Source organism: Trachypithecus francoisi, unplaced genomic scaffold (genome assembly GCF_009764315.1).
Source record: "Trachypithecus francoisi isolate TF-2019V2 unplaced genomic scaffold, Tfra_2.0 Lachesis_group12, whole genome shotgun sequence".
Lineage (NCBI taxonomy): Eukaryota > Metazoa > Chordata > Mammalia > Primates > Cercopithecidae > Trachypithecus > Trachypithecus francoisi.
Genome location: NW_022681457.1, coordinates 63025395 through 63048178, shown reverse-complemented (window position 1 = coordinate 63048178; position 22784 = coordinate 63025395). Strand labels below are relative to the sequence as shown.

The 22784-nt window shown below is 55.7% G+C and overlaps 1 protein-coding gene across 8 annotated transcripts; it reads right to left on the bottom strand.

The window, feature by feature from the left end:
* Positions 1-1230: 1230 nt before the first annotated feature.
* KCTD15 (potassium channel tetramerization domain containing 15) lies at positions 1231-21310 on the bottom strand. 8 transcript variants are annotated; one of them, XM_033225640.1, is made up of 8 exons: positions 20517-21310; positions 18286-18384; positions 17327-17443; positions 16531-16623; positions 15730-15905; positions 10069-10213; positions 5464-5769; positions 1231-4219 (listed from the first exon to the last, which is right to left on the bottom strand). In XM_033225640.1, the coding sequence occupies exons 4-8, from the start codon at positions 16594-16596 to the stop codon at positions 4061-4063; spliced, it is 852 nt and encodes a 283-aa protein (XP_033081531.1). In that variant the 5' UTR covers positions 16597-16623; positions 17327-17443; positions 18286-18384; positions 20517-21310; the 3' UTR covers positions 1231-4060. The 8 variants fall into 8 exon arrangements, with proteins under 8 accessions (XP_033081531.1, XP_033081528.1, XP_033081529.1 ...); XM_033225637.1 differs by lacking the exon at positions 20517-21310 and adding an exon at positions 20036-20221; XM_033225638.1 differs by lacking the exon at positions 20517-21310 and adding an exon at positions 20036-20221 and having other exon boundaries at positions 18286-18381.
* Positions 21311-22784: the final 1474 nt, after the last annotated feature.

Here is a 22784-nt window from a genome sequence, read left to right as displayed (position 1 = left end):
CTGAGTATCTTCCAGGGCCAATGCAGCCATTTTCCTGTCTCCGGAGAATCAGGAGGGAAGGCAGGGCTTGATGGGATGGGGCCATCTTGGCAGACAGCATTCCCCCGAGAACGTGGGTTGACCTCCAGGGAGGGGAAGACAGCAGGCTCTGATGGGCTTAGTCAAGTTAAATATTCTCTTGGTCAGTGGCTTAATGGATACAGTTCCCCATTTCTCACATCTGTTCTTTCCCTTTTTTTTTTTTTTTTTCAGATGGAGCCTCGCTCTGTCACCAGGCTAGAATACAGTGGTGAGATCTTGGCTCACTGCAATCTATGACTCCCGGGTTCAAGCGATTCTCGTGTCTCAGCCTCCCAAGTAGCTGGGACTACAGGCACATGCCACCACGTCTGGCTTTTTTTTTTTTTTTTTGTATTTTTAGTAGAGACGGGGTTTCATCATGTTGGCCAAGCTGGTCTTGAACTCATGACCTCAGGGGATCCACTCACCTCGGCCTCCCGAAGAGCTGGGATTACAGGCGTGAGCCACCACACTCAGCTGTGCTTTCTCTTTTTAATTTTATTTTGAGACAGGGGCTTGCTCTGTTGCCTAGGCTGGAGTGCAGTGATGCGAACATGGCTCACCGCAGCCTCAACCTCCTGGACTTAAGTGATCCTCCCGCCTCAGCCTCCTGAGTAGCTGGGACTATAGGCACAGGCCACCATGGCTGGTTCATTTTTAAATTCTTTTGTAGAGATGGGGTCTCACCAGATTGCCCAGGCTTGTTTTGAACTCCTGTGCTCGAGCAATTCTCCCGCCTCAGCCTCCCAAAGTGTTGGGATTACAGGCGTGAGTCACTGTGACCCGCTCACTTTCCTTTTTTAAAATGTGTTAGTGGTTTGGTTCACAGATATATACATATGCAAAACCAACATAGTGCAACACGCTCATCACAGCCTGAACACTTGAGTCCAGGCTTGGGGGTCTGGAGAGGTGAAGGGAGGCCATGCCTGTACCACCTTTCCCACCAGATCTGCCAACAGCATGTGCACCGAGCGCATAGAGACCACACTGCTGCTCTCTGGTCGGTCCTCAAATCAGGAAGCTTTGGGATTTGGGACTTGGGATGTTAAGGTCCTATTCAGTAGCCACACCAGGTCCCAAGTGTGGGGAGTGCTGGTTCCCGAGGACGCATGCCGGAGTACCTGATTGTGGCTGCTTCCGTGAATTACAAACCAAGGGCTAGAGCTGTAATTTATAAAATATCCTTTATTTATTCTAAGGAACAGTCAAGCAGTAGCTTAAAAAAAAAAAGACACATTTTTTGAAAGATATTATTAGTGTTGTGACCTGGCATTGGGCCCCCTGTGAGTGGGACAGTGGCTGGGGCCACCTGCTGTGGCTTTGCGAGTTCTCTGCACTCACTGGCAGGGGTTTGGTGGGAAACTGGGAAGCTTTGGCACGATTCTGTCCAGTTGCTTATAATCAAGAATAATGAGTTTTGAGGTTTACAAAGAGCAGAAGTAACATTTATACTGCTGGCATTTGACAAAAGATTGCTTATAATATACTCATTCCAGGAAGTGTAAAAATGCTTTAAAGGAATGATAATTTGTACTTACTGTTTATGGGGACTAGATATATTAGAATCATAGCATCATTATGGGAACACAGTATTTCTCTGTAAATTCAGAAATTCTCTGGTTGATGTAAAATCATACTTCCTGGTTTTACTTAGTTAGTAAAGAAATAAATAAATTAGAGTAACATTTAGTCAGGTAGTTACTCCTTTTTCCCCTTCTTTATTAATACATTTTATTTTTAGCACAATGCTTTACCCAAAAAGAGAGTTTGAGAATGTTCGAGAATCTCTACCACTCAGTAACCATGCTGGCTGTTATATCAGAAAAATCCATAAACACACACAGCAGCGAGCTGTTTTCACAAGACTTCCTTGCTAATAAACACAACACTTTCTCCTCCACTCAGATGGGAGCCTCAGATGCCAAAACGCAGATATGCCAACTATAGGCTCGTTGCTAAGCAAAGAAACCTATCAAGTTTGTCCAGCAAATTCGATTGTACAATGGAATGGCGTCTGCTCTGCGGCCTTGGACAGGGAGCGGCTGGTCTGTGCGGCTGTCCCCTGAGGCAAGTCGAAGCTGGTGGCCCTTAGGGGGCAGGTAAAATGGTTCTCATGGGTTAGAACATAAGGGCTTTGAGAAAAAAAATGCAAAAAGTCTCATTAAAATTGGAGGCCTATGTGAATCTGTTTACATAGAGGCATACTGAGATCTCGTTCTGTGCTCAGGTGAACTGCAGGTCTCACGCTGGCAGCGCGACTCGGCTCCCCCCCGCCCGGCTGGCCTGAGCCACCGCCTGCCACCTTCTCACACCATTACATGGGGGTCTAAAGAGGACATCATCCCCAACCAAGGAACAGTGAGAGAGAAAATCCCAAACATTTAAGACAGGGTTCAAAAGCACCCAGACGCCTTCTGTCTCTTTCCCAGTTCCCATCTGGCTAGGGGCTGTGAATCAGGATTCAGAATCTGTGCTGCCCGGAGGGGACAGACAACCAAATGCAATAAATAACACCAAGCTCAAGACCCAGTGACTGACCTTCCCCCACCACCGCTGCAGGTTATTCCTCGATGTGAACTGAAGGATCCAAGGGAGGAATCCGTTCTGCCCCCAAACCTCCCTGCACAACATCGGATGCGGGAGTCCGGCTGCTGCTTCTGCACAGGACAGAGCCTCCAGTCTTTTGCTTGAGAGCATCATTTATGGCATGGACTGGGAACACAATGTGTTCACACAAACGCACGACAATTGTACATCAGCATCTTTACAATATTAAAGGAGCCATATACAAGTCTACAGCCATTGTACACAGGATGGTGAGAGCTGGGGAGCCCCACCCTCCAGTCCTTTGTGGTTTCTCCACTGGAGAACACTCCGGGAGCTGTCACAAGGCCAGGGGGGCAGTGTCCATCTTTGGGCCTGTCATGGTGGGGGCAGCAGGTCTGCAAGGACTCCTCAGGGCCAGTCCTCACTGGAATCGGGGGTCAAGAGCGCCAGGTCTGTCTGTGTCCAGGTCTCATTGGCAGGCTAGTGTAACAAGTTTAATTAAAACTCTGTGCATATTCGCATGAGAAAACTGGAGCTGGGGATGGCTCCCTGAGCTGGGGACCTAGAAGACGCTGCTGACAGATGGGCCCCTTTGTGGTGGGGCCCATTCCTGAGGTAAGGTGCAGCCCTGAGCCTGGTCCGAATGGGAGGAGATTTCTCCAGCAGCCCAGGTGCCAGTCCACACAGACAGAACCAGAAGCCCCCGGGCAGTAGGAGGTCAGGTGACCCGGGGAGTGCAGCCTGAGCCCCCGACGGCAGCAAAGGTGAAGGTCTCAGGTGGTTACAGAGTCACTCAGCCCTCAGGCCCCCACCACTCTCCTCCCAGCAGCCCTGCAGCACACATCCCTGCATCTGTCCCGAGAGCCCCAGCCCTGCAGGCATCTAGGCCTGAATGCCAGGCAGCTGGTCCACCCTGTGGCCATGCTGTGCAGCCATGCTGCACATCCGACTGAGAACTGAGCACCAGATAAAGAAGCGTTGGTCCTTGTCAGCCTCTCTGACTTTTGCAGTTAGGGTTGCATCCATTTTAAATACTGTAGAAAAATAAGCCATCTCGGACGCTAGGAGACCCGCCAGAGTCTGCCCTGCGTGGAGAGGGATAAACAGCTCCTCTGAAGTAGCTGCAGACAGCTCTTCCAAACCCACCCCAGCGGGCCCCAGGGCCTCACAGGATGCTGCGCCAGGCTGGGAAGCTGAGGGGCTGGGAGAGCTGGCAGCCAAGTTCCCACTGCTGCATCTTTGGGTCACATCAACAGTCCTTCTGCAGGCATGCCTCCAGCATCCTACATTCTGTTGCCATGACACCTGGGGCCCTGGTGCTTGCTGGGCCTGCTTTGGACCCTGTAGCCTCACCCTCAGTCTCATGCCCATGGCCAAGCATACACAGGCAGAACTCCCCAGCACTGTTTCCAGGTTCCTGGGGGGGCCCAGGTAGGCACTGAAGTAGGGCCTAGTCCAGGGGTTCCTGCTTGATCCGAACAGCAGTGGGGGTGGGCTGCGGTCGCCGCTCCTCCCGGCAAAGCACATACTCGCTGAACTGGGAGGAGTCCACGCCGCCCCCACAGGACGCGGCCACGCTGAAACCCCTCTGGAACAGCCGCTCCAGGACCTGCCCGGGAAGAAACAGAGGTCATCAAGGCCAAGCTGCAAGAGGACACCTGGCTTGGCCTGGCAGGCAGGTGGGTGCCTGCTGGGGCAGCCAGCCAGAGCACCTTCTCCTGTGATGGTATCAGTCTCGCTCACCAACAAAGGTCCCTACAGAACCACGTGCTGGGTTCCACCATCAGAGGGACAGAAGTTGCCAGGCCCAGTGACCCCTCAGGTTACCAAACCCAGTTGCATGACCCCATCCAGGTCACCATTCTGTTGCCCTCAGGGCCTTGATTCCAGGAGGCAAAAAGAGCCTTTGGGTCCCTTCTTTCTTCTGTAGGGTGTAACCTGTGCCCTTTCTCCAGACACATGGCCCCGAGCATCCTGCCTAACTGAGTCCTGCCCCAATAATGGAGAGTTCCCTGTCCTTCCGCCTCTAGGCATCCAGCGGCTTCCCTGAGCTGTGCATTCCAGGTGGTTTGAGGCCTGGGGGCACATCAGCTAGTGGGAGCTCTGGAGGGAGAGAAAAAGGAGAAGTCCTCTCAATATTTGAGTCTCTGCAGGCGTCCACAACTATGTGCGTTTGTGTCTCTGTGAGGGTGAGTTCTGATGACTGTGTGTAACACCTGCCTCCTGCAACTAGCAAGTTCTGACCAACAGGCTGTGGAATGCATGCATGGGGGGACCTCTTCCCTGCAAAGCCCATTCTACCCTAAACCGGAAATGTGCCAAGCTCTTGGGTCTGCGAAGAGCTGTTGGAAAATAGGCCCTCACTCCATCTGAGCTGTCCAATTCTTGGACCCATCCAGGAAGAGCTGGTCCAGGGATTCTCTTGGCAGCTGGTGGGTGCCTATGGCTCCCAGGTCAGCAGGGAGAGGGAGGGGGCTCCAGGCCACCTTTCCACTCAGCCTCTGTCCTGCCTTGCCTGTTGCCTGGGTTTAATTCAAATCCAAAGTCAGAATGTGGGTGTCAAAATGAAGCACGCTTTGTTGAAAATACTCTGGGCCATTTTTATAGAACATCCTTTTGGGAAAAAAAAAAAAAAAAGTTCAGATCGATTTTTTTAAGTCCATCCCCCAGGCACCATCATTTAATTATGAGAGGAATATAAATTATGCATCCACACATTGTTGCCTTTTTTGTAGGATGGCACGGAGGGCTTCACCACTTCAGGGATCGCGCCTCCCTCCAGCTCACTCTGCCCCTGGAGGGCTCTGCGGACACCGGGGGTGCGGCGGGGAGGGGGCAGCGCGCAGCCCTCACCTGTACCGAGTTGAGCCGGCAGTAGCCATTGAGCGGGAAGCGGATGACGTGCGTGGGGTCCTGGTTCCAGCCGGCGTTGACGGAGTTGCACATGACGTCTCCTGTCTCAGGGAAGACCTCCTCGATAAGGGCCTTCTCGCCGCTGAGTGCGATCCGCTCCCCCAAGTCGGGCGTGACGCGCACCACCAGGCAGTCACAGGCCCGGCTGCGGCGCCGCTGCTCCTGCTCCTGCTGCCAGCGCTCCAGCTCGCGCACCATGGGCTGGAGCTGATAGTAGCGCGCCTCCTCGTACAGCAGGCTGAAGTCCTGGGGACAGGCGCACAGGGTGTTGATGTAGGTGTCGGGGTAGGGGTGGGTGGGGGGAGCAGGGGAAGGGGGAGGTGGGAGGCGGCCTGCTGGTTCCAACCAATTCTGCAGGAACTGCGACTCCCAGGGCATCGTGTGGACTGGGCCGGTTGCACCCATTGTACAGATGGGGCAACTGAGTGTTTGCAAGTATAAGGAACCTAGCCTTGTCCCAAGGGCAGCCGCTGATGTGCACCTGTGCCAGCCCCCCTGAACCCTTCCATCTGGCCCCAGGCACTGGGCAGTGAAGCCTCCCCATGGAAAGACCGGAAGCTCCACTAAAGGAGGAGGCTGTGCCTGTGCCTAGGGACCTGCTGATGGCTTAGAATCCCACCGAGAGAAGAGATCATGCTGGGCACAAGGCAGCCGGCCTGTGCCTATTCTGGAGAAGCTCACAGCCCACCTGGAAGCAAAAGCAGTTCTTCTCCAGCCAGGCCTGCCTGGGTCACATTTTCACCTTTATCATTTCACCTTTATTTCAACCAGCCCTGAGACCTCTAAACCCCTCTATACCTCAATCACTGAGCGTCTCAGTTCCTTTTTTTTTTAAAGACGGACTCTCTCTGTCACCCAGGCTAGAGTGCAGTGGCTCGATCTTGGCTCAAAGCAAACTGCACGATTCTCATGCTTCAGCCTCCCGAGTAGCTGGGACCTACAGGCACCTGCCACCACACCCAGCTAACTTTTATATTTAGTAGAGACGGGGTTTTGCCATGTTGGCCAGGCTGGTCTTGAACTCCTGCCCTCATGTGATCCACCCGCCTCAGCCTCCCAAAGTGCTGGGATTACAGGTGTGAGCCACTGTGCCCGGCCTCAGTTCCCTTATGTATAAAACGGATATAAACAACCAGTTCAGGGAATTAAAGTGAGGATCAAAGGATGCAAGATGTGCCAAGTGCCTGGCCCAGCCCCTGCCCAAACAAGCAGAGTGTGATAAAGTGTCCAGGGAGGGGAGGCCTGCCCCCTGCCAGGCAGCCCCCCTCTGGGCTGAGCAGGCTCACACAGACTGTCCCTCAGGCACTGATAGTGGCCCATGCCCCAGGTCACATATGCACACCATACATGCTCACCCATACCCATCCCACCAGGAGTGGCCAAGGTCCCATAGGTCCCATGACTCATGCCTGAGGAAGAGGCAAGGAAGCCCAGCCCCCTGACCTACAGGCCCTAAGTCCCTTCCACCTGCTGGTCCTGGCTTTTGGAACTGCCTCCAGGGAGGCCTAGATTCTAACACTGACCTCTGGGCCTCTCATCGGTCAGTGGCCTATCCTGCCTCTCCTGCCCCATGCAAGGGTTCCTCAGGGATCTATCCTGGGCCTCTGCTCTCTCCACTCTCACTTGCTTCTGAGATTTTTATTTTATTTTTTAAGACAGGGTCTCATTCTGTAGCCCACACTGGAGTGCAGTGATGTGATCATAGCTCACTGCAGCCTTGAACTTCCAGGCTCAAGGGATCCTCCTGTCTCAGCCTCCCAAGCAGCTGAGACTACAGGCATGAGCCATCATGCCAGGATAATAATAATAATTATTATTTGTAGACACAGGGTCCAGGCTGGTCTAGAATTCCTGGGATCAAATGATCCTCCTGTCTTGGCCTCCCAAAGCACTGGGATTACAGGTGTGAGCTACCTCTCCTGGCCATTCTCCTGAGATTTTAAATGATAACTGCATGCCAGACAACCCCCACCTTTTGTCATGGTCCAGAATTTCTCCATCTGATGCCCCACCAGCTCTCCCATGCAGGGGCAGAAACCCTACTCCCACAGCCTGGTCCACCCCGGGCCTTGACTTAACAACTCAGAATTCAAGCCACAAGCCCCGGGGCACCTGCAAGAGGCCCTTTACACTGCCACAACCACATGCTTTTGCTTGCTTGCTTGCTTATTTATTTATTTACTTACTTACGGAATTTCGCTCTGTTGCCCAGGCTGGAGTGCAGTGGTGCTTACTTACTTACTCACTCACTCACTTACTTAATTTTGCTCTGTCGCCCAGGCTGGAGTACAGTGGTGCGATCTCGGCTCACTGTAACTTTTGCCTCCTGGGTTCAAGCAATTCTCCTGTCTCAGTCTCCCAAGTAGCTGGGACTACAGGTGCCCACCACTATGCTCAGCTCACTTTTGTATTTTTAGTAGAGATGGCGTTTCACCATATTGGTCAGGCTGGTTTCAAACTCCTGACCTCAGGTGATCCACCTACCTCGGCCTCCCAAAGTGCTACGATTACAGGTGTAAGCCACTGCGCCCGGCCTTTTTGAATTAAAAAAATTTTTTGTATAGACAGGGTCTCGCTATGTGCCCAGGCTGGTCTTGAACTCCAGGCCTCAAAGGATCCTCCCCACTTGGCCTCCCAAAGTGCTGGGATGACCGTAATGAGCCACTGTGCCTGTGCTAAACAGAAGTCTGATGTGCCACCTTGCGCCATCTTCTCTATCTCCATCCTGGTCCATCCAAAGCCTCCACCCAGCCTCCCTTGGCCTGGGGAAGGGGCCTCATCCATAATTGCCTCACTGCACCCACCCCCGCCCCTCCCTGCCTCCTTCCCCACACAACAGTCAGAGAGATCTTCCCAATTTGCAGACCTAACTGCCCTTCCCCTGCACACACCCCTTCCACTGCATTCAGAGTTAAATGCCAGGCTCTGGGCCACCTGCCAAGGTCCTGACATCAAACAGCAGCCTCCTTTCCTGCCCTTCCCCTCCCAGGCCATAAGGCTCCAGGCTTGACACCTTCTTTCCAGTTCTGGAATGCATCAAGCCATCTGCCGCCCCCATCCCCTGCACCAAGGCCGTCACACCTGTTTGGCCCCATTCTGCCTTTACCACCCAGATGAACGTCGTTTCTTTCAAACCCACCCAGCCCAGGTCACATGGAATTCAAGTTCAGTATCCGCCTGCCCCCTAGACTGTAAGTGTTGTGGGGCAGGGTCTAATGTGTGTGTTTCACTGTTTTCAGCCTGAATGTAGTGGCTGGCACCCAGTAACTGAGTTGGATGAAAGACAAGGCCCCAGGGCTACTGGTCCTTTGAATAGAGGAAGGAATGAAGGAAGGAAGGACAGATATTTGCTAGTATTAGTTCATGCCAGTGGACCCTAAGCCTGAGTTTCCTTCCTCCCAGGGTCCCTGACACGTGGGAGGGGCTCAGCCCTGAGGCAGGACCCAGGGAACCAGGTCACCTGCCCTGACGGGCTCACCCTGAGACCTGGAGGTCACCTTGTTTAAAGGGTATCTGTTTCGGTCATCAGGGCTTTTCTCCCTGCAAATTGCCCAACACGGAACAGACCTTTTTTTTTTTTTTTGAGAGAGAGTCTTGCTCTGTCATCCAGGTTGGAGTGCAGTGATGTGACCTCGGCTCACTGCAACCTCTGCCTCTACCTCCTGGGTTCAAAAGATTCTTCTGCCTCAGCTGCCCAAGTAGCTGGTGTTACAGGCACCTGCCACCACACCTGGCTAATTTTCGTATTTTTTTAATACTTTATTTTTCAAAGTCTAATTACAGCTATCCTTTTATTTTTTTCTTTTCTTTTCCTCTTTTTTTTTTGTTTTTTTGTTTTTTTTTTTGCGATGGAGTCTTGCTCTGTCATCCAGGCTAGAGTACTCGGCCTACTGCAACCTCTGCCTCCTGGGTTCAAGTGATTCCCCTGCCTCAACCTCCCGAGTAGCTGGGATTACAGGCCTGCCACCACGCCTGGCTAATTTTTCTATTTTTAGTAGAGACAGGGTTTCACCATCTTGGCCAGGCTGGTCTCAAACTCCTGACCTCATGATCCACCCGCGTCGGCCTCCCAAAGTGCTGGGATTACAGGCATGAGCCACCGTGCCCGGCCTAATTTTTATATTTTTAGTACAGATGGGGTTTCACCAAGTTGGCCAAGCTGGCCTCGAACTCCTGACCTCAAGTGATCCACCCACCTCGATCTCCCAAAGTGCTGGGATTACAGGCATGAGCCACCGCGCCCAGCCGATGGAACAGATTTATGAACCTCTAACTACTATATCGCTGGCACGCACCCATGTTTAAACACGACAAATGTTCAGCTGAGGTACGTTCCGCAGCTTAATTGTTGTTATATACCCTGATAAATAAGCTAAAAATGTGAGAAAACAAAATTAGTTTAGAAAAACTGATTTAGCCCTCGGCTTCATCGTTTAACTTTTTATGGTTACCATGACAACCAGGGGTCCATTTATTAAGTCACAGCGTCCCCTGTGTAATGCCATCGCACAGGCAGCGCAGGGGGGCCGCCAGCCATGGACTTACCTTAAAGTCATCCGGGAGCAGCAGCTTGGACGTCCGCAGGAAGCTCAGGACGTAGCGGAAAATCTCCCCATCCCGGTCAATGAAATAATGTTGCTTCAAACTGTCCAGGACGATGGGTTCAGTGCCATTGAAGAGGCGGCTTATTCTAGGAGAGACAGGTGAGGTGGGACGTCTGAAGGATGGGGACAAGTCCACCTGTCTTCCCACGCCCTGCCCCCACTCCTTAGGGCCCACACGGCTGGAGGGACGAGGGACCTGACATGGATGACTCTGAAACTGTTCCAGGCCTGGCAACATCTGCACACACCCGGGGCAGCCAGGCTACAGTTGACAGGACACACCACACATCCTGCCTACACCCGCAAGTCACAGCCAGAGAGGGACACACCCAGCTGTACACACCAGCCCGCCAACACATGTTATTTTACAGGCCTGGAAAGCTATGGCAAGACACAGGCACCTTATCCCCTACACACAAACCAGCTGGCCACAGGCCTGGTGCACACACCCTTGCCGGACAGATCCACCCAGAAAATGCACATGAACCATCCAACACCCCTGCCAACAACCACACACCCAGTAAACCAGCCAGGACATACATCCTCCCCACCCAACCCATGTAAACGAGTGTGAGACACAACAGGCCTGTGCAACAGGCACGGGGTCACATAGTCCCTTCCTTCCCAACACACACATATCACGCAGTCCCAGACACATCCAGGAAAGGACACGCACCTGTCCATACCAGGTACCCAGAGACATGACGGCACAAATCCCCCACTGCCGCTCACTCAGGGAGCCCACGGGGAGAAAAAAGAGGCAGACAGGAGGGATGGCAAGTGTGCCACAGTACACACATGCAACAGGGCCCTTGCACACACGCCACAATGCAGACATACACACACGCCAGTATGTACACACACAGAAACCATGCACACACACGCGCCACAGTGCATACATATGTGCACACACGCCAGAGTGTATGCATACCACACCTAGCGGTGGGGGATGGGGACTGGAGAGAAGGCAGGTGCCGGTACCCTATCCTCTGAAGGGCAGTAGTTCTAACAAATGCAAGACTGGGAGAAGGGTCCTGGGGAGCCCCTGATGCCTGTCCCTGTCCACTCCAGGGAGAAGGGGCCAGGTCTCAGAGCCAGGGCTGATACCACCTCGCCAGTGCCCAGAGCGGCCAGCTCTGGTTTGGAAACTGCCCTGGCAGACCCCAGGTCGAGCTATGGATAACTAGGAAACCCAAAGAGGGCTGGGGATAGCCAAGGGCTTGGCTTGGGAACAGGAGGGAGGTTGGCATCGTTTCCCCAAAGGCAGCACCACCACATCCTTCAGCAGGCAGCCCAGCTGGACCCTGCCAAGGTGGCAGCTTCTCTGCACAGCTGGGAGAACAGTAGCTCCAGCTTGGGACCTAGGCTTCCCAGCCTGGCCTGCACACAAGCTGGAGCCTAAACCCTTCACTCTCTGCCTGCATCAGCAGGGACCCCTGCAGGGATGCCCCCTGTCCCAACAGCAGCCCACTCCTCTGTCCACTCCAAGTCAGCTGCCTCCAGGGCCCTGCCCCACTGCCACTTGCACCCAGGACACACTAGCTGGGCAGGAGCTGAGGGGGTTAGAGCCCCCAAGTCTGCCCTCAGGGCCTCCCGTCCACACTATCCTATGCTCTGATGGCCTAGCACACTCAATGCATTGGCCATGATGGTCTGTCCAGGTATGGAGTCTCTGGGAACATGGTGCGGGTTTCTGTCCTAGCAGGGTAGTATAAAGGGCACGGTTTAGCTGGGCACCGTGGCTCACACCTGTAATCCCGGCACTTTGGGAAGCTGAGGTGGAGGATTGCTTGAGGCCAGGGGTTCGAGACCAGCCTGGACAACACAGCAAGACCCCATCTCTACAAACAATTTAAAAGTTAGCTGGGTATGGTGGCATGCACTTGTAGCCCACTTGGGAGGATGAGGTGGGAGGATCACTTGAGTCCAGGAGTTTGAGGTTGCAACGAGCCGGGATCGCACCACATACTCCAGCCTGACCAAGAAAGCCAAATACTGTTGTTTAAAAGAAAGAAAGAAAGAAAGAAAAGGGCAAGGCTGTCTCATGCATGGGCATGGGGAGGTCAGAGTCTGCTGTGAGCCCGAGTCTGTGGAACCAGAGCTGCAGCCACCCAGATACAATTCATCTCAGAGCTGTAAAAGCCGAAGAGCCCTGTCAACCCCCAGGCCTGGTGACAATGGCACTGCAGGTCACAGCCCCTGCTGGAAAGGCTTGTGGGTTCCACAGCTGGCTCCAGTTCCAAAGGCCCTAGGACCTGGCCTAGCAGAGCGTGGGCATCCAGATGTCAGAGTGAGGGCCACCCGGCATTCCTGGAGACAGATGGGTCCGGCCCAGGCTGCCAGATACCATGGGCAGTGGTTGGCAAGTGGCTGAGGTCCATGTGTGGCACCGGTGGGAAGTAAGAGCTACATCCATAGGTGAGTCAGCAGATCCAAACCCTCGGGCTCTCTGGGAACTCTCCCCACCATTCCCAGTGGAGCTCCAAAGTCCATGTAAGCAGGCAGCCTTCTAGGCCTGGCTGAGTTCCCGACCCTTCTGACGTCAGGTCTGGCTGAGGCTCTAGCTGGTCCTGTTGGTCTAGAAGACTCCTGATGCACCCACATTCCAGGACTGGATGGGTTCTTGGTTGTCTCATTGGTCCAAGTTTAGAAGGTTCTCCATCTGCCTTATTTCAGGACAGGCTGATTCTAGATCTTTCCATGGTTCAGTGTCGACTCCTGGATCAACTGGCAGCTGCAGCCTCTTAGGACAGAGGCCTTTCATGCCCTCGGCGTCCAAGGCTGCCAAGGACGTGAGCAGGTTGAGGAAAGGTGAGGATAATCACCATGGAGGAGCCCCCAGCCATTCTCAGCCCTGCAGGTGTGAGTTCCCAGCTCTGTCAGGGGCTCCACGTTCCCCATGGAAAACGGCCCAGGTCACCCTCTGAGAGAGGCTGCAGGGATTGAGGTGCCGGCTTCCGAAGTCCTCCATGGAATTAGGTGACCAGTTCATGCTGCAACAGCTGGGACCCTCCGGGGCAGAAAAGATGCCTCCAACCACCCGCCCTATGTGCACAAGGGGGAATATCAGGATGGCCTTCGTCTTTTTGTTTATTTCCTTTTTTTTTTAAGCTCTGGCTCCAATTTCCTGGCTGTTTCAGGCAACAGGTTTTAAGAGTTCTGAAGCTCCTGGCCATCTTTATCTGATGCTTCCCACAGTCAGGATGGATGTCAGAGTGGGCTGTGCTGGCAGCATCTAATGGGTGTCAAGCAGGCAGGACACCAGCAAGGGGGCCGGCCCAGGGAGTCCACTCCCAGCCCCGGCTGCGCTCAGCTGTCTCAGGTGAGGAGCAGTGACTGCTCCTAGGCAGACCAGAGGAGGCACCCGGCATGAGGCTCTCCAGCATCCAGGCCACCCTGACCGCCGAGACCCAGAAGCCCAGGCAGAGTCCCGGTGGGAACTGAGCGTGGAGGTCCCAGCTTTTACAGTGCTGCCTAGGGCAGGTCATCACCACTATCCAGAAATACCCTGAGGACCTTAACACTCTTAGTCTTTCATCTCCAGGTGTCTCATAGATCAGTGACACTAGGTGAGACTGATTTTTTTCCAGAATTGGTGGAAAACAGTGCTTATACTATAATAATCCACTACAAGAAGGACAAGAGAGATCCGAGGGGCTCTTGCCAGCACAGCTGCTTGACCCACTTCTCAGGCCCCCCGGCCCCCTGGCCCCTGATTGTCCTACAGGTCACACCATCCCTGGTCTCTAGTCCAAAGCTTCAGGCCTGCAGGGCGCCCCCATGGCAGCCAGAGGCCATCCAGGCAGAGCAACAGATTCACCTTGAGCCCCAGCCATGGGGAAGAACGAACACAGACTGCCACCCTTTGGGCACACCAGGAGGGTCCCAAGTGCCAGATCACAGGGCCACAGGGGCCCTAGCTCCCCATGAGAGCACACCCTACACCAGAACAGAGCAATGGGTGAGCAGCACAGTGGGGCTGGGTGTGGGGAGATGGCCCCCTGCCCTCCTGCTCCCAGGCAGCAGCCAAGAGCCCAGAATGAGAAGCCCCTCCCACCCGCCTCCCCCAGGGCCTGGGCTGTGATTACTCCAGACAGACAACTCTGATTTCAAGAAACACTCTTCAGAGGGGGTTGTGGGCAAAGGTTTTATGAATTTCACTCACAAACGTCGTCAACCGATTAAGGGATGATCTATCTCAAACAACTCGGAAATGCCGCAGAAGGCAAAATGGAAATTAAATAAGCAGAATCTATCTCCCATCCTAGACAGGGCTCTGTGAGTGAGCACACAGACCGATACTGCTCACCTGGCCCCATGGCTCTTGTCCCCACCCCACAAGCCCCTAGGCTGAGTCTCTGTCCACCCGGGGTACTGGAACACCAGTCACCATCTGCACCCTAGACTCTCTGAATTTGGAACTAGACCCTGCATCCATTTCCAGTTTTTCCTCCTCAAGGGACCACGCCAGCCCCTGCACGGACTCCCCTGCAGCCCCAACAGGCTCGGAAAGCCACCTCCACGTACTACCATCCTCCCTGCTCTGAGCCACCACACCAGTGACAATGCAGCCTGCCACATATGCTCCCCAGAGACGATCCCTTAGTGTCTGGGGGATTAATTAACTCCTCCTGTTATTTTAAATGCATAACACAGGGGTGATGCCCGCAGCCTTGGCCCCTCCCACGCTCAGCCTTTAGCAGCCCCAGGGGAGCAGTGACCGCCTCTCTGTGCCAGGAGCAAACATCCTCGGCTGAGCAAGCTGCTCAGAGACCCACCCCACCTCGGGTCAGTCCTGCTGCCGTGCCAACGGGGAAAGCAGGTCCCTCACCCAGGAGAGAAACGCCCTGCAGGGAAGAGCAGGAGAGCTGGCAGCACCCAGCACCCCGCACCTCTCGCAGGCCCAAGGGCCTGGGCAGCCTGTAAGTTCAGCAGCATGGAGGGTACCTGTGAGCCCCCAACCAGAGTCCTGGCCTGAGATCCTTTATCCACTGCTGAGGTATGTGGTTCATTCCTAGTTAGTCACTGCAACACCAGCTCCACAGAAAGCCTGCTGCTAGCCTCTAGGGCCCAGCAGTGGCCACCGAAAATGACAAAGATGACACACTGCTGCTTATTGCAGCTCCTCCTTCCTCCCCTTGTGAATTTCCCAGGGGTGGAATAGGAAATAGGATTAAATACCCACCCCCATAACCCCAAGACTTACCTACTCAGTGTCACTCATAAATGACCCTCTGCAGAGGCCAGGCCTAAGTCTTGCTCCAGAGGAACCTTGAAGGTACGTGAGACTATCCAGCCCGCTGCTGGCGGGCTCAGGCAGGGCTGCCTCTGAATAAGCCCTAGGCCCCTGAAGGTGGGTCAGGAGATCCACCTTGCACTACCAATGCCGCCAAGTCAGGGTCACAAGCCTCTGTGCACAGCAGCTTTCAACAGGCAGATACGCACTCCCCAACCCTAGCTCCTTCAGGCTGTGTCAGCTTGTGCACCCTAGAGAGCCTGGTGGGTGGAGTGACAGCGGGGAGAGACCCCATCCCCCAGGCAGCAGATTACAGCTGCTGCCGTGACCCACACGTGCCTGATGTTTCAAGGGGCTTACTCTTACCTGGAGTCAGGGTACTTGGTGAGCGTGGCCAGGCTGCTGGTGTACATGTGGCCGCCCACATCGATGTGCACAGGTGCATTGGACTTGGTGAGCTGCGCTGGCAGGGGGATGCCCTGGGCTGCCAGGGGAGACACAGGCGACCGGGTGAGAGACAGCCGGGACATGTTTCCTCCCTCCTAGAGATGGAAATAAAGCGGAACACAAGAGTTTCTCCACAACATGGCCATGCGCTCCCTTTATTGCGAGTGTGATCACAGATCTAATCAGATCACTTCTGCCGGTGCCTGATCACATATTCAGCTGACAAATTATGGCCACCACTGTAATTAAGTGTATTTGCATCATTTTCTTCAAAGTACCAGAGGGAAAAAGAAAGATGCTTATTAGCAATAAGAAACCAAGAAAAAAAATTTTTCAAGGTGTCAGCCTCCAGGGGCATAAAACAAACTGCAAAATTCTAATTAAAGGTCATGGGCTTATGTGTTAGATGTGAAATATCCCCTGACAAACGAATCACCAATTTGTGAATTGGGATTCAGGGGTTTTTTGCAAGTTTGTCTCAGTAACGAGACACCTCTAAATTAGTGACTTCCTCAGCACCTAAGGCGTTGAGTTTTATACATGTAGTAAATTTCACATCAAATTAAGAGCATTTTTGTTTCAAAAATACATAATCCTACAGCCAGTCAACAGCCACCTTGAGTGTCATGGCCCCAAGGAAGGGCAGCCAGTGAACAGGTGCTGGGGAAGAAGGGAAAGAGGGGACCCCTGGTGGGGACCCAGCCCACCCTGCAGGCTCACCGCGGTGCCGGTGCTGCCGTGTGTGTGAAGCGAGGACCCGCTCGGCCGCTCCTTGCGGTGAGGCATCTAGGCTTCCATCCCTGCCCAGAGTATCTGCGGGAGGCATCCACGAAACCAGAGAAGGCTTATTCCTCATAGTCATCTACCATGGAGTCAAAGACACTTAGAATCGTTCTTTCTGCATGCTGAGACCCTGCGAGGTCCATGCAGCCCTCCCTGATTGACTCCACCACCACTATCTCTCTATCTGTCTCCACACCCCAAAGCAGGCCTCCAGGCTGTAGCAGATGACACATATACACATGCACACACACACAGTTACACTCACACGTGTTTTCTGGGCAGCTCCATGTCTGCTAATTCGCCTAATGACAGCACTGAAACATATGCTCACCATTATTGCCCCAAAATGTTTCAGAACAAATCAGATTTTCCTGGTATTTTCGTTTCAAGCCATGTTACCAAGCGTGTCTCCTCTTGCAAAAGCCTCGTGGACCAAGGCTCAGAAAGCACCCCTCACCCTCCATGGGCCAGGGAACCTAGGACCTCTCTTAGTACCATCCCCATGGTGACAAGATACATCTTGCATCTGGCTAGACACAGGGAAGCCTTTATGCAGAAGTCCAGGCACACGGATAAGGGCAAGTCATCTGGGAAGCCACCTCTTCTCTGTGGCTCCCAATAGCAGAGAAAACCTGTCTTTGTTTGCCTAGTCTGCACCTCACAGTTTCTCCCCAGACTCCCAGAGTGGTGTTGTCTATGCCTAATGCATTCCAGACCCCTCACCATCACATACCCCTGAGGCATCAGGAGATGGCCAGGAGGAAGCAGAGAGCAAGCAGATCAACCAATGGACCCTTTCTACTGCTCCTCCCCAGAAGCACTCAGTGACTCTCCTCTGTGCTGTAGCCACCTGAAATAAGATTGTCCCTCAGTGCCTGGAAGCCACACCCAGGGGCGCTTTGCAGGCCCTAAGCAGGAGGGGCAGGATTCTGCAGCCCCATTCACTGATTTACAGCTGTCTCAAAAGGGAGGAAGGAGGAGATTTGCACGTGAATAGTCACCCCCCTTCACACATCCACAGACACTGGCTTCCACAAACCTACGCTGGACGACTCTTGAAGGTTTAGTCTTTAAGACAGCAACCACATGAAATTCTTGGGACCCATGGGATTGCTTTTTCCCATTAAAACTCTGGTATCAAAATTTGTGCCTTGAAATTCAACATCCAATTTTAATCCAATGAGAATCAAATCCTGCAAACGTAAGCAAGGTTGCTCTCCTGTGACTTGTTCTGCCCTGAGTGCCCGGGGAAGTTTCCTGACATAAAACTGGGGTGGGAGGTTGCAATGGGCAGACAGTGATGTGTAAATATATACCCTCACTGGGGCCTGTGGGCTCAGAGTCCACTGCTCTTGGCATTCCTGAGTTCCAGAAGCTTAAAAAAACAAAACCAGGTCACTTAGCTCAAGGAGTTCTGAGAACCAAAACAGACCTCAGGAACGGATTATCCTGCCCTAGGAGGCTCTGCTGGGGGAGGAGTCAGAAGGGAAGACGCGCTGAGGATAAACTGAACAGGAAGGAATTCTGGCTGAAATTCTATCAAAGCGGACTGCAATATATTTTACCCAATACCAGGACACTATTCCAAAGTGACATGAACACCAAGCCCCCATCACAGAAGCCGATCCACCGTTCTTAGCCCCTTTTACCTCCCAAGCACAACCTGATGTTCATGGCAAACTAGAAACTTACCGTTGGAAGCCCCAGGCTTTACGCCTTGCCGTGAATCTCCAAGGCTTCCCCCAACAAGCGCATCCGTGCAGGACCACGACCTTCTTTCCGAGACCACTGCTTAAGTCAGAGCACAAAAGTGGGTGCAGTGAGAGATATAAGTTCATTCCACCAGCACCAGCATCAAACCCACCACCCAGCCCCAGTGCGCCCTGGCCCGCCTGTTGCAGGGGCCTCAGCGATAGTGGTCGGGAGGGCCCACGGGTTTCCAAACTGGCCCGGTAGTGACCCGCTTCTCCAGCTGCGGCGGGAGACCCGGGTCCCCGCCCGCCCGCCGCCGAGCCCCGCCCGCCCGAGCAGAGAGAAGTGTGCAGAATGCCACGCTCATTTACACACAAAATGATTTTGTGTCCCATTGCGCTCGCAGTTGTTCGGCTCTCTGGGGGTGATTAAACTGGCTGAGCTGCGGCAGCTTGAGACGATTTCACTAAATCGCTTCTTCGTGAAGTCGCTTTTTTGCTAAGCTGTTATTTTAACCATAAAAGGTAAACAGAAGGCGCCTCTCAAGCTCCCTTCGGCTCCGCACTCAGGGCGCTGGCCCGGGGCGAGTCCCGGGGACCTGCACAGTTGTCCCAGGGGTGGCCCCCGAGAGGCAGGCGGGCCACCTGGTGCGCGCCAGCTCCCCCACCCCACCCCGCCCCGCCGCGGAGCCAGCCGGCCGGTGTGAACTTAGGGGCGACGGGAGACGGCTGGGCCAGAGCTGGAGGCGCCGCAGGGCGGGGTGGCCGCGGCACCCGAAGCGCCGGGCTGGGCTGGGAGGGGTTGCGGTGGAGGCGGGGCGGGGACAAAGTTAAATCAAGAGGCAGACACTTGGAGACCACAGATGGGAAGCTCGCCTAATTAAGGACGTAAAAGCGCTTTTGTTCTCAAAGTTTATTGTTGCTGGGATTAAAAAAATTAATTGAAACTAATGCTGTTATTCACTCGTGCAGTTAAATTCCTTCATGCACATTTGAGATACGAAGCGAAAACTTGAAGCTTATCTTTCTGCAGTCGGGGGTGGGGGCCGCCAGAAGACAGAAAGGCGCTGCAGTGGCGGGGGTCCGCCCCCGGGTGTGTTTGCGAGTGTGCCCGGTGCGCGCGTCCAGGTCAGGGGGTGCGGGCGGGCAGCGGGGAACCGGATCTGCAGGCGGCGATCCCGTCTCATCGCGGCCCTCTCCCAGCCCCAAACCCTGTGCACCCGGGACCACCACTAGCGCGACAGCCCCTCCTGCCAGCTTTCGGACTCTTGGGGTGGGCGTCAGAGGACGCACATCTGTCCCGCTGGAGACTTTCTCTGATTTTGGGCGCCAAGCCGGGCCTTGTGCACCTCGAAGCCCCAATTGCGTGAGCCCGTTTCCGACCCCGGAAACTCGCCAGCTCTGCAGGGCGCTCGGCCCAGAACAGGGGCCAGAGTGCGGGGACCTGCACGCGCGCGCGCGCGCGCACACGCACACACACACACATACACCGCGCGGCAGGAAGCTTCGAGCCCGCCCGCGTGGGGAGGGTCCACCCGCGGCCAGGACCAGCCCACGTGGGCAGCCCCACTCTCGCACCAGGCCTTTGTGCTGGGCGCCCCCGCGCCGCCAGCCCCCGCCGCCCAGCAGAGGGACAAAGCGGCCGCCCCCGCCCAGCTCCGGACCCTGGCCGGGCGACTTTCTCAGTATCGCAGCCACTTCGGGGACAGGGGTGCGCGGCGCTGAGCGGTGGCCGCCCGCGCTGGGCTTACCTCGCAGCCGGAGCGGCAGATCGGGCTCGGGCGCAGCCCCCGCCCCCCGCAGCCGCCGGTCTCGGGCGCCGGGCGCAGCTTCGCCGCCTATGCTCGCTGCGCGGGTCGCTCCGGTCTCGTCCTGGAGTTACTTTCTCTCTCGCCCCCAACCCTCCCCCCACCCACCCCTCCCGCCCCGGCCCCCGCTTCGCGCGGCCCCTCGCGGCGCGGCGCGCCGGGGCCTCCCCTCCCCACACTCCCCTCGCCTCCTCCCCTCCTCGCGGCCGCGGCCGCCGCCGCCGCGCCGCCGCCTCCTCCTCTTCTTCTTCGCGCCGCTCTCCGGCTGCCCTCCCGCGGCTCCCACCTCCTCTCCTCCCTCCTCTCTCTCCGGCGGCCTCCTTCGATTGCTGGAGAGAAAACCAGCCCCCCACTCCAGCCCGTAGCCCGCGCCTTGCCGCGGCCCAGCCCGGACGCAAAGGGCAGCGATCCGGCCCCAAATTACCCAGCGCGAGCGGGCGCGCGCGGCGACTCCTGGCTCGGGGCTCGGCTGCGCCGCGGGGCAGAGGATTAGAGTCGCAATTAGCTCGCGCGCCCGCGCCTGCCGCGCTCGGCGACAAAAACGCGTCGTTTCCCCTCCTTTCGCCGGGCGATCCCCACCCGCCTCTCCCAGAGCCCGCGCCTTCCCGCCGGGGCCGCGGCCAGGACCCTCCAGGGAGCGGTGCGCCCAGGCCCCAGCGCCCTCCGCGGCCCAGCCCCCCGCCCCCCGCCGACCGGCCACGCGGCGCCCGGGCCTCCTCCGGGCTCGGGGAGGGGGCGGGGGAGAGGCTGATTTTAATCATTGTCATTTCATCTGATGTAATATTTCCCCGGGCGCTTTCAGCTGGGCATAAATTTTCGGCTCCCAAATAAGTAACACAGGGCACGTTTCTCACATTTCTTGACTCCTCGGTTACAAAGGGGAGAGCAGCCGCCGCCGCGGCGCCCGGGGCTGGGGGCGGGACTTGGGAAGAAACTGGGCTGCGAGTCGGCCCGGGCTGGAGCGGAGCCGGGGGCCAGGCAGCCCCTCCCCCGCTCCCCGGCCGCCCTCCCAGGGTCCCTGCCCCGCTGCCCCTCTCCGGTGACGTCTGCGGACACGCGGTCGGCCACCGCGGGGGAGGGACGCGCGGGGGCACCGGGCCGACCGCTCGCGGCAAGACGCGCCATTTCCTTTACGCGCGCGGCGCGATGGAGACGGCGGCGGCCAAGACTCCCCGCGGCCGAGGTCCGCGCCCGGGGCGCCCCTCCCAGGTCTCCACTTCGGCCGCCCCTTCCTCCTCTTCTCCCACTCCCACTCCTCCTCCCCTTCCTCTTTCTCCGGTTTCCCTTGCGCCCCGCCCGTGCCTCCTCCTCCTCCTCCTCCGCGACCATTTCCCCGCTCCTAGGAAACGGAGCGCGCGCCCGGCCGGCGCTGCGCCCCCGCCTGGCTCCTGGGACGCCCGGGCCGGAGACCGGCTGAGGCCGCGGGGCGGCTGCGCTCGGGCCGGAACGGCGCCTGGGCCCCGACCCCGAGCTCCGGCCGGGCCTGGGCGCCCCCTAGCGGCCGCACTCCCGGGGTGGGGGTGCGCTCGGGGTCGGCCTGGAGCTGGGGTGAGGGGAACTCGGGGTGCCAGTGGGAGGAAGGTGAAGTGAGTGGGGGGGCCTTTCTCCCTCGACTAGAGGACCTCTTCCGCGTGGAGAGAGCGTCCGGACCGCGCTTCCGTAACTTCTTCACACGGGAATCAGCCGAAACTTTTCTCCTAAGGGAAGGTTTTATTTATTTATTTATCTTCGAACTCGAACTACAGGAGAAAGGGGGAAATTTTCTCATTAAAGTTACATCCCCGCAGTTAGTTCAATTACTTGATATATGCAGAAGATGTTGTAAATTTATAGATTTAAATAGCTTACAAAGATGCCGCAGGCCCCATCAGTTAATTTCCTTAATTTATGGATTTTGAGCTGTTCCTGTAACAGAAAGAGGCCCTGGAAGTAGGTCAGGGATCTGTGCAGGGGTTGGGAGGGGCTCCCGCGAGGCCCAAGGGCTGCCCACTCTGCTCCCCACGCCCCGGTACCCCCGGGCTTCCAGCTCCCAGCTTCGGCTCAGCAGCGCTCTCTCTGCGCGCTCGGCACCCTGGCCAGGCCAGGCCCGGCCCGAGAGGTCGGCCCAGCTCTGTGGCCGACTGTCCCAAGCACGACATAGGAACAGCAAAGCCCTCCATCAAGGCACATGCCACTCAGCATTGAGGGACCAGACCCAAAGAGAAAGTGAAGCAAGTATTCAAATACTTTGAACTCCTGAGACCACCCTTAACTGCTGGCTAGAATCACAGTCGGAGGAGGTTGTGTGTGTGGGTACCCCCAGCTTCATGGACAGAAACGTCCTCCCCAGCACCAGGCCTTTGAGGAGGATGGAATGAGGGAAAATGGAGCAGGCTCCTGTTGGATGATCAGGGACTCACTGAAAATCCGCTTGTCAAGGCCCCTGTGGCCCCCAGGCCCCTCACACCTCTTTTGTCCCTCATCCTAGGTGGCTTGCGGGAACGCCTTTGTTTTGTGTTCAATATGGGTGAATATATACATATAAATTAATACTTGAAAGATGGGTATAAGCAAAACTGTTTTAGGAAGCTACATGGCAATGTGATTAGTATTGGTATTCATGATTTAGCATTTCTTTTCCCACTAGATGAAGTTTCTAAGATTTGCAAGGTACATGTCAAGGACGGGTGTATAAATGGATTTTTATTTATTC

Excerpts from the sequence above, each read along its gene's own strand:
- KCTD15 (XM_033225640.1), bottom strand. The coding sequence starts at position 16,596 with ATGCCTCACCGCAAGGAGCGGCCGAGCGGGTCCTCGCTTCACACACAC. Across the intron at positions 15,906-16,530 it reads ACGGCAGCACCGGCACCGCG|GAGGGAGGAAACATGTCCCG; the intron begins GTGAGCCTGCAG and ends TTCCATCTCTAG. Across the intron at positions 10,214-15,729 it reads ACCAAGTACCCTGACTCCAG|AATAAGCCGCCTCTTCAATG; the intron begins GTAAGAGTAAGC and ends TGTCTCTCCTAG.